The sequence below is a fragment of the Nuphar pumila genome, chromosome 8, assembly GCF_984573655.1.
Source record: "Nuphar pumila chromosome 8, dmNupPumi1.hap1.1, whole genome shotgun sequence".
Taxonomy (NCBI): Eukaryota; Viridiplantae; Streptophyta; class Magnoliopsida; order Nymphaeales; family Nymphaeaceae; genus Nuphar; species Nuphar pumila.
In genome coordinates this window covers 6,015,910-6,026,698 of record NC_143256.1, presented here as the reverse complement: position 1 = coordinate 6,026,698, position 10,789 = coordinate 6,015,910, and the positions used below count along the sequence as shown (strand labels likewise).

The 10,789-nt window shown below is 38.4% G+C and overlaps 1 protein-coding gene across 1 annotated transcript; it reads left to right on the top strand.

The window, feature by feature from the left end:
* Window positions 1-4,303: 4,303 nt before the first annotated feature.
* LOC149829503 (phospholipase D alpha 1) lies at window positions 4,304-9,970 on the top strand. The gene is made up of 4 exons (XM_090015561.1): window positions 4,304-4,358; window positions 4,536-4,688; window positions 6,675-8,574; window positions 9,434-9,970. The coding sequence occupies exons 2-4, from the start codon at window positions 4,584-4,586 to the stop codon at window positions 9,865-9,867; spliced, it is 2,439 nt and encodes an 812-aa protein (XP_089871687.1). The 5' UTR covers window positions 4,304-4,358; window positions 4,536-4,583; the 3' UTR covers window positions 9,868-9,970.
* Window positions 9,971-10,789: the final 819 nt, after the last annotated feature.

Below are 10,789 nucleotides of genomic sequence, written 5' to 3'. Positions count from 1 at the left end.
CTATTTTAATGGAAATTGGGCTCTCTCTCTCCCAAAACTACGTGGGTGGGGAGAGAGCCCAATGGTTTTTAAAATACCTTTTGTTTTGGACTTTTTTTCTAAGTTAAGATTTTTAATTGTTTTAAAGTTCTTTTAATTTGACTTTTCTTTCCTTAATTAACTAATCCATTAACACTAATTAAGATAATTAATTAACTTAATGAATTGTTAAAGCGGTAGGGATGTCTCACCCTATCTAAATCTTTTTCTTATTTAACCAATTAATTAAGTCTAAGTGGGTCCCACATGGGCCATCTCACCCTGTGGATCCAATCCAAATGAGATTTGGATCCAATGAACCAATTTTAGTTTGATTCAAACTCCTTAATTAAGAGTCCAAACCCATTAAACTGATCCAAACCCATATTAGATCCAATTTATAGGGTCTAGAATCATAACTAATTATTTGATATCCGTTATAAAAATATCTGAGATCCAATTATAATTTAAAAATTAATATTCACACATATATATTGGAAAGAAAGAATGCATCTTTATTTATTTTATATTAAGAAAAAATTACGAGTGTTACATCCTACCCCCTAAAAAAATTTCATCTTCAAAATTTGATACAAGATTAATCAAACAAACTCAGGTACTTTTCCCTCATACTTGCCTCTAGTTTCCACGTACACTCTTCAATATCGTGGTGTCACCAATGCAAATTGACAAGAGTAATGTTTTGAATCTCAACATTTGTTCCTTTCGATCCAAAATCTCTATTGGCCTCTCCTCGATAGTCAGATCTTCTTGAACATCTATATCTTCATAGCTAAATATGTGATGTGTATCATACACGTACTTGCGCAACATAGACACATGAAAGACATTATGAATATGAGAGTACTATGACGATAGTCTTATGCGGTATGCGGCTCCTCCAACCCGTTTCAAAATCATAAAAAGGCCAACAAACTTGGAACTGAACTTGCCTTTTTTACCAAACCGGAACACACTCTTAGTAGGAGACACTTGTACAAAGACTTGATCTTCCACCTTGAATGTAAGTTCCCTATGGCGTTGGTTTGCATAGATCCTTTGTCAACTTTGTACTGTCCGTAGCCTATCACGTATCATCTAGACCTGCTCTATGTAATGTTGTATAATGATTGGTGAATCTACTTCCCTCTCACCAACCTCATCCCAGTACATTGATAATCTATAGGGTCGTTCAAACAGAGCCTCAAAAGGTGGCACCTCAATGATAGTTATTTTTGTACGCAAACTCTGCCAAAACCACCTGCAAGTTCCAATCACCCTTCCAATCCAACATACAGACTCGTAACACATCATCTAGAGTATGTATGATCCTCTTAGACTGACCATCAGTTTGGGGTGAAAAGTTATGTTAAACATCAACTTTGTTCCCAAGGCCTTCTGCAATTGTTTCAAAAATTATGAGGTAAAATGTGGGTCATGATCGGATATAATTGAGATAGGCACTCCATGTAGTCATATAATCTCTCAGACGTACAAGTCAGCTAGGCTTACCAAGGGGTGGCCAATCCGAATGGGTAGAAAGTGTGCAAATTTAGTGAGTCTATCTACTATCACCCATATAGTGTCGTGTTGCCTATGGATTCTAGGTGAGTCCACTATAAAATTCATAGTAATTTTCTCTTATTTTCACTGCAGAATCTCCATCTGTTGTAACATTTCACCTGATCTTTAGTGCTCGATCTTTATATGATAACAAGTCAAGCTCTTTAAGACATGATCTACGACATTTTGCTTCATATGATTCCACCAATACCTATGTTGTAGGTCTTTAAACATCTTCATGTTGCCTGTGTGGATGGTATACCTTTTGATATACTACACTCATTGCAATGAAGTCGAGGTCGGTGACCCAATCAGATCCAAGGTAGCTTGTTGAGCATGCTCATCCCTTCTTCTAGGCTAGAACATGTTACTTATAAAATCATGTCAGAAGAAAGGCATATGAGTGCATGCACGTACTTTGAATGGCAATCCTAACGTGTCCGCAAAAATATTCCCTAAGTTTGTGAGTTGTAGCAGGAGAGGGTGGGAGGCTACATTTGGTTGTTGGTTAGGCCAAATCAAGGGCGACTCGGTTTAAGTGTCTTTCAACCCCAAAAGTGCTTCCACCCTTGTGAGTTGGAGTCATTGGTTTACTATTTCACATAGGGGCATTGCTCTGTTGTGCATCAGGGCATTCTCAATAAGCAAGGGCATCCAGTTTGATTGGACATGCTCTCGCTCCATAGTGTATTGTTGTGACATTGGTGATGGACTTGATGGGGGAGGAATCACCGTTGGTGGTAAATCTGTCGGCAGAGTATTCAACTTTGTAGAACTGCTGTGCAAGGATTGGGGCCTCCAAAGGCCACTATCATAGATGTTGAATCTCTCTGTGATTTAGTTATCAAAATCAGGTCATATGGGCTTTCCATGTATGATGTCAAGTCATTCATACCATCAGAGCTTCAAGGCGGGTGACTACTTCGATAACACATGCTTCTAGGGGGCACGTTATGGCAGATAAAGAAGTACTTGAGTTTAAAGATCTACTCACACACGTTGTCATCAACAAAAGTAAAGACTTCAAGGTGATACTTTTTACCCATGCCTCGAGCGAAATTATGTGGTGATCCTCTGGAAATCAGCTCGATCGGGTGTTCCTTTCAGCAACCGTTGAAGTATACTCTCAAATCGATGCCATGCCCTTGCTTATAGAGAGCATCCAACCAATCTTTTGGGGATGCTACAACCCTCTCAATGTGCTCTAAGCAGCTAAGTTTGTTGACACTCTCTTGCTTTCACCAAAATAACTTGCCATGAGTTCACTCGACCATCGCCTGGATGTTACCTTGGGACATGTGTGTGGGATATGACCTAAACATTGGAGAAAGTTGTTGGAGATCAAGGGTTGTCAGTTTAGTGATTTTAGGTGTTTTAAGCACACGACATGATGCAATTTTGGGTTTCAAGACGTAAGGTGTTAACAAAAGCTAGACTAAGGCTAATAAGGGTTGGTTTATGTATCTAGAAGGTTTGTAGCAGTCTAGTATGAGGTCTCACATATTCTGAAACTCGGACACATGATCTAGAATGTAGGAATATCACTTAGCTCATAGAAAAAAGCAAAACTTATGGTACATGCATTGAGAGAAGTTCAAGCTCTGATGAAGGGGTTGAACGTCCAACCCTAGTGTCAATGAGATGTAAGATATAGGGAGGACGAGATATCGGGAGAGAGGAGAGAAAGTAGAGAGAGAAATGTTCAGAGATGGGGGGACAACTAGAGAAAGATTTTGAGAAACTAAAGTCATTATCCAATAATACATAAAGGAAAACTTTCAAATCTCTATTTAAGGATGGGAGGCCTGAGATAGAGTTTCTATCCAATCAACATAACGTAAAGCATAAAGACTCCTATTGAAAAATAAAAATTGAGTAAGGATTTTAAAGTTCTTCCTCTGATAGGACTCTTAAAATGGGATATTCAAAAGAATAAATCAATTAAGAGCTCTTTCATAATTAATTAACTACGTAGTTAACTTTAATCAGTTGTCACATTATCATAATGAACCTCACACTTAAGTTGGAATCACCCCTATGGACATGAGGTAGTGTTTGGGATTTAGAGCGCAGATCCCAGACATCTCCTAGTAAATCAAACCTTAACAACATGATAGTCGATGTGCGCCGCCATGCCCACAACCACCATCCACTTCATCTCGACAATGAACCTCGAATTTGTGGTGATGACTCCAGCGACGAACTGGCCCCAACGCTTCTACACCAGGCCGAGGGCTTCCAATCGCAAAGGATAGAATAGTAGAGGAGCTTCAAGTGCTCAAGGTCCTACATGTTCTTGGTGAAGCAGGGTGGAGAAAGAGAACTTTTGATAGGAAAGATTCCTTCACTCCTTAGGTGACTAATTTTCTTTTGTAAAAATTATACATTTCAAAGAAACTTTAAAAAAAAAAAGATCTCTTATTTAGAATGGTTGAAAATATATATTTTTTTCTTTTCTACTTTTACTTTTCCTATTATTTTTTCACTTTCAAACTTACCCTTACTCCTAGAGAATTCTCGTAGCAAATGGTTTCCTTTGGCTTGCTATCAAACAATGGGAGCGGGGCCTCACAAAATTCTCAACTCAAGTGCTATTTCAGTAAATTAGTCCGAAAAGAAGGGCGTTCTGGTAAACTTTTCCATCCCACTACACACGGTATACGGTGGGAATACGTTTAATTATGCGACTATATCAGTCCCCCTGCCTTCCGAAGCACACCGAGCAGTCTCTCTCTGTTTCTGCGTCGTCCTTCGGATCCGAAATTTCATCTCCCTCTGTGAGCACTTATCGAAATTTGTTTTTCTCTCTTTCCTTCTTCTTTTCTTTCTTTCTTTCCTTATTTAGTTTCTGCTTTTGGAGTCTGTGGAGTGTAGTCTGCTAGTGAAAAGACACGTTCTGATCTTTTCTGATCCTTTGGAGTTCTTCGTTTACCACTCTCTTTCTCTCTCTGCAGGATCGATATTTTAGAGATTTTAGCGTGGTTTCTGAGGGTCGATCTCTGATGGCGAAGATCCTTCTCCATGGGACGCTCCACGCGACGATCTACGAGGCAGATTCGCTCTCCGATCACCACTCCGGTGGCGGCGGACCGAAGTTCCTCCGGAAGGTAAGATCTTCGTTTTTCATTGGTTCGGATCTTTGAATTCGATCAATCTAGTGTTTGATCTGGGGGGTTTAGATATATAGTTTTGTTTTAGTTTGCAATGGGAACTTTTTCTTGTTTTCCAAAGAAAATTAAACGTTTTGGAAAGGTATTTGGATCGAGAATTTTGTTATTCTTTTCTGAGAAATTATTGATGATTTTAATTTTCAATCACTTGTATATTTCATTATCTTCCTAGTTGTGAATTCTGTAAAGATGTTAAATAAAAGGAAGATTTTTGCAATGCGGAACAATGTGGATTTGCTTGGTTATGCATGCTGAATTTCTGGAATTTTTATTTGTCTTGTGCTTTAAAGTATGCAACAGAAACTTGTGGCGAGTAATCATTGTCTTCTGAAGATCCGATGCGGCTTTCATCCTCTCTTCTGATGGAAATCCTGACTGATGTTTAGTTTTGTGAGTATGTGTTGTAGCTATAGCAACAAAAATGCTTGGGGCGCGGCCCTGTGCGAGAACCGCGCGCACAGATCTTGGATCTCTATCCGGCCAGGGGATTGGATTGTGCCTCTCTTGAGAGAGAAGAGTTCCTCATTCTTAGGGCACCCAAATACACGTGCACTTGCAGTTCAATATCTCAAAAATGTAGATCACAACTAATAGAGAATCTAAATACTAGAATGTGCAAAGTTGTCTGCAGCAGGTGCACGACGGTAATATGCTGTTTTTCCATAAATTGCATATTGTCTAGTTTGCATTAGAAAGATTCGGGTGATTTCCCAATCTGAATCGGCTCAGACTTGCCAACTTGATTTAAATCCTGGACTCTGGAAAAGAGTGGCTCTACTTGAGTTCAATCATGGGAGCACAAAATCCCCATATTGAATCTCTACACGTGAATTCTGAATTTAGTTAACTCTATGATCTCTAATTGAACCCACCAGCTATGTCAAACAGGCATCTCAAGAAAGTATGCTTACTGGTGTTTGTACAACATGGGACCAACATTTACACTGGACACACCACGTAAATCTTCATTTGTACGATCAACACCATGCCTGACTTTGTATTTTGGATGTCCTTGAGTCTTGAGCTTGCTGATTTGCGTATTTTACTTTTTACAATCTTCTATTGGTGTTGTTTTATTTTTGTATTTGATATTGAGTCACGGTGGTTCTTGGTTGAATTTGCAAATTCGGAGTCTTACATAAGAACGTTCATGTACAAACATGTATGTGTGTTTGCATTTCTATGTGTTTGCATTTCTATACTTTTTTTCATCAAATTCTAAAGTTCATACCCCATATTGTCTTGTCACCTTGTATCCATGTGAGGTGACTTAGCACTAAATGTAAGACTATTAAAGCAACCATAAGTAAACAAATTTCCTCTTCTAAATAACAGAAAACGTGTGCTTTACAAAAACGTTGCGTAAAACATGAAGTCTTTATTATTATGTTAATTGTATGTTTATGTTTTCTTTTTGCAAGGTACCTTAAAGCCACTGTTTATTCTTACTGGATTTTTAATAGAAACTTTAAAAAGGAAAATAAGTTCTGTCGTGGAGTCATTCTAGAATCTATGAGAAAAGGTGCTGGCAAACATTCTATTAACCATTTCCTGAACATGCTAATGTGCTTTTCCCCTGAACTTTAGTTTTGTCTGATTCTAAAACCTTAATAGCGAGAGTGACAGGAGATAATGTATGCATCTTTTCCACAGGAAATGCTATATACTGCCACATGATTTTTGTAATTTTTCTTATGTAACATGTGTTCCCTTTCATTCTTAATTGTGTTTGCAATTGGAAACTTGGAGACCATTGTTAGACAAACAGTAGTGAAGATCAAGAGAGTGTCATTTCTCTGCCCGAAGGTTTCATAAAATTCCATTAGAGCATCATCTTTATACTACATATTTGTTTGATGATTCCTTTTTGTTTTCTTTTCTTTTCTGTGATTTGCTATTTACTCTTTGTAAATCATTTTATAGCTTGTAGAAGGAATCGGAGAGACTGTTGGATTGGGCAAAGGCGGCAGTGACCTTTATGCAACTATAGATTTGGAAAAAGCCAGGGTCGGCCGAACCAGAATCATACACAATGAACCTGTTAACCCTCGATGGTACGAGTCCTTTCACATCTATTGTGCACATATGGCTGCTGATGTGATCTTTACCATAAAGGAAGAAAATCCTATTGGAGCATCATTAATAGGAAGGGCCTACTTGCCAGTTGAGGAGATCCTAAGTGGACAAGAATTAGATAGATGGCTCGATATATGCAATGAAGACCGTGAACCTGTTGGTGAAGGAGCTCGGATCCATGTTAAGCTCCAGTTTTTTGATATCTCTACTGATCGGACTTGGTCAAGAGGGGTAAGGAGTGGTAAGTTCCCCGGTGTGCCTTACACATTTTTCTCTCAGAGAAAAGGATGTAAAGTTTCTCTTTATCAAGATGCCCATGTGCCTGATAATTTCATTCCTAAGATCCCTCTTGCTGATGAGAAACTGTATGAACCTCAAAGATGTTGGGAAGATGTCTTTGATGCAATTAGTAATGCAAGGCACTTGATTTACATTACTGGATGGTCTGTTTATACTGAGATCACATTGATTAGGGACTCAAAGAGGCATAAACCTGGAGGAGATGTTACTCTCGGTGAGCTTCTCAAGAGGAAAGCCAATGAAGGTGTGAGAGTTCTTATGCTAGTTTGGGATGACCGCACCTCTGTGGGTTTGCTTAAGAAGGATGGGCTGATGGCTACCCATGATCAAGAGACAGAGAATTATTTCAGGGACTCAGAAGTTCACTGTGTCTTATGTCCTAGAAATCCTGATGATGGTGGAAGTATTGTGCAGGATTTGCAGATCTCTACCATGTTCACCCATCATCAAAAGATTGTGGCTGTGGACAGTGCATTGCCTAATAGAGAAAGCCAGCAAAGAAGGATTGTAAGTTTTGTTGGTGGCATTGATCTCTGTGATGGCCGATATGATACTCAATACCACAGTCTCTTTAGGACTTTGGATACTGCTCATCATGATGACTTCCATCAGCCCAATTTTGCTGGTGGCTCGATCACAAAGGGGGGCCCGAGAGAGCCTTGGCATGACATACATTCTCGCCTTGAAGGGCCAATTGCGTGGGATGTTTTATTCAATTTTGAGCAGAGGTGGAGGAAGCAAGGTGGAAAGGATTTGCTTGTTCAGCTGAGAGATCTTAGTGATATCATCATCCCACCATCTCCAGTTACATTCCCTGAAGACAGAGAAACTTGGAATGTTCAGTTATTCAGATCAATTGATGGAGGTGCTGCTTTTGGCTTCCCAGAAACTCCTGAAGATGCTGCTAAAGCTGGTTTGGTTAGTGGAAAGGATAACATCATTGACCGAAGCATTCAAGATGCTTATATAAATGCTATTCGTAGAGCCAAGAATTTTATCTATATTGAGAACCAGTACTTCCTTGGGAGCTCGTTTGATTGGAAGGCTGACGATATTAAAGTGGAAGATGTTGGTGCTTTGCACCTAATACCTAAGGAACTCTCTTTGAAGATTGTCAGCAAAATAGAAGCTGGAGAGAGGTTCGCAGTCTATGTTGTGGTGCCGATGTGGCCAGAGGGAGTGCCCGAAAGTGCATCAGTTCAAGCAATTCTTGATTGGCAAAGGAGGACAATGGAGATGATGTATACAGATATCACGCAGGCTCTACATGCTAAGCAGATTGAAGCAGAACCAAAGGATTATTTGACTTTCTTCTGTCTTGGGAATCGTGAGACAAAAAAAAGTGGTGAGTATACACCTGAGGAATCACCTGAGCCAGATACTGACTATATTAGAGCTCAGGAAGCAAGAAGATTCATGATATATGTTCATTCCAAGATGATGATTGGTAAGATATCTCTATGCTGTAGAACATTTTCCACCTTTTATTCTCTTACCCAACTTATTTGTTTGCTTTCCATGTCAAAAGCTGTTACTGGAAATATGCTGAAAATGAACTCATAATTATCTTCAATGCCTTATTTACATTTTAAAACCAGAAGAGTGTTCAGTTTATACCTGTTAGCAACTGACTTCTTTTCTATTGGAAACCCTTGCTCTGTGTGCAATATTTGAAAAAAAATCCCGCTGTAACTGTTTTCTGTGATGCACTTAATGTCTAATTTTACTAAATCTGGGTGTTCATAAATAAAATGAACTTGCATGTGTAATTTAACATCTGAAACTTTGTAGGATTGAGTGATCTTTTTTATACCTTTTTTATAAAATGAATTTATACCTGTTAGTGACCGACTTCTTTTCTATTGGAAACCCTTGCTCTGTGTGCAATATTTGGAAAAAGTTCCCGCTTAACTGTTTTCTGTGATGCACTTAATGTCTAATTTTACTAAATCTGGGTGTTCATAAATAAAATGAACTTGCCTGTGTATGTGAACATCTGAACCTTTGTAGGATTAAGTGATTTTTTTTATTTTGAGAAATCTGCAGGTTCATAGTAATGGGAGAAGAGAAAACCTTTGAGAGTTGTGTTTGTATTCCATCAAATAGGCATGTTGAACCTCAATGCTGAATTCAAATATCATTAAAGAACCTTTTCTTTTCCGCAACTGAAAGTTTTCTTTTCTTACTATTGTTTCCCGTATTTGTGAGCAGAAGGGAGAAATGAACACTTGGATTTATGTTCTTAACTGTAGTTCTAACCTGCATTTTGACCAAAAGTTTATATCGTGATCTCTGTTTCTTGGCAGTTGATGACGAGTACATAATCGTTGGATCTGCCAACATAAATCAGAGGTCGATGGATGGAGCCAGGGACTCTGAGATAGCCATGGGAGCCTACCAGCCATATCATCTAGCAACCAGAGAACCAGCCAGAGGACAAATCCATGGTTTCAGAATGGCATTATGGTACGAGCATCTTGGCATGCTGGATGATCTGTTTTTACAACCGCAGAGTGTGGAATGCATCCGCAAAGTTAACAGAATTGCAGACAAATATTGGGATCTGTACTCTAGTGATACTCTTGACAATGACCTTCCTGGCCACTTGCTTAGTTACCCGGTTGGGGTTTCTAACGACGGCGAAGTCACACAGTTGCCAGGAATGGAATTCTTCCCAGATACCAAAGCTCGCATTCTTGGTGCAAAATCTGACTATTTGCCGCCAATCCTTACAACATAATAAAGTCAGAGCCAAGTAACCCTTACAGTGTTTTCCACTTTTGTTTTTCCCCTGATTGTAGTGTTAAATCTGAAATAAAGGATCAAGAAAATGTTCAAGAACGCTAAATTCTTATTAGGTGTTGCATTTGCGGATGCAAAAATCCATAGTAGGTGATCATCCATTTTGAGTGTGTTGATCGAAAATGGAGTTGTTTATGAAAAAGTTTGTTATACATTTGTCTCTCTGGTTTAAAATGTGCTGAAAGGTGGTCACTTAAAGAAAAAAGCGCCTAAAAGATGGGAGTGAGCTCGAGCAACTTGGAATTGTTGCTGTAAATACCAGAATGGCCACTGAATTAGAACTTCTACGCACCTGATAACACTATCAACTGGAATTGCTATTTCCAGGAGAATGAAAAAGAAAAGGTTTCAGGCAAGTATTGAAAGTGTAACAAAATGTTAAGGAAAAGTTTTCATACAACAAGCTCATTTGTGTGTTAAGTGATTTTGTTAAGATTAGAGATAAGATGTCCATAATGCTTTGGATTTCTAAAATAAAACTTGGTAAAAAAATGCATGAATTTTTTCAGCAGAATTTAAAAAAGGTTTTTAGTTGCGATAATAGATGATAATGAGTCAGCGATTTTAAAAGATGTTGGACAAGTTATAGGTACGTAGCGAAACACTCATTGATCATCAAAGTATTTCATTTATCAAAACGAGTTATTTATTACAAACAGCAATGCTTGAAAAAATAGTATTATATAAGACTGGTTTTATAAACAAAATGTTCAACACAGTTTGGAGAAACTTTGGAATTTGATGCCGCCCTGCTATGCATATCATATCGCAGATTCAGTACATGTATTATTTATGGTATGGTAGGAAAGCATTTTAATTTAAACAAGTAGAAAGCTTGAAAATACAATAAGCCTTTTAAG

Bases quoted from the DNA above. Each gene is read 5' to 3' on its own strand.
- LOC149829503 (XM_090015561.1), top strand. From the start codon at position 4,584: ATGGCGAAGATCCTTCTCCATGGGACGCTCCACGCGACGATCTACGAG. The intron at 4,689-6,674 runs GTAAGATCTTCG...ATCATTTTATAG, and splicing joins GACCGAAGTTCCTCCGGAAG to CTTGTAGAAGGAATCGGAGA. The intron at 8,575-9,433 runs GTAAGATATCTC...GTTTCTTGGCAG, and splicing joins TCATTCCAAGATGATGATTG to TTGATGACGAGTACATAATC.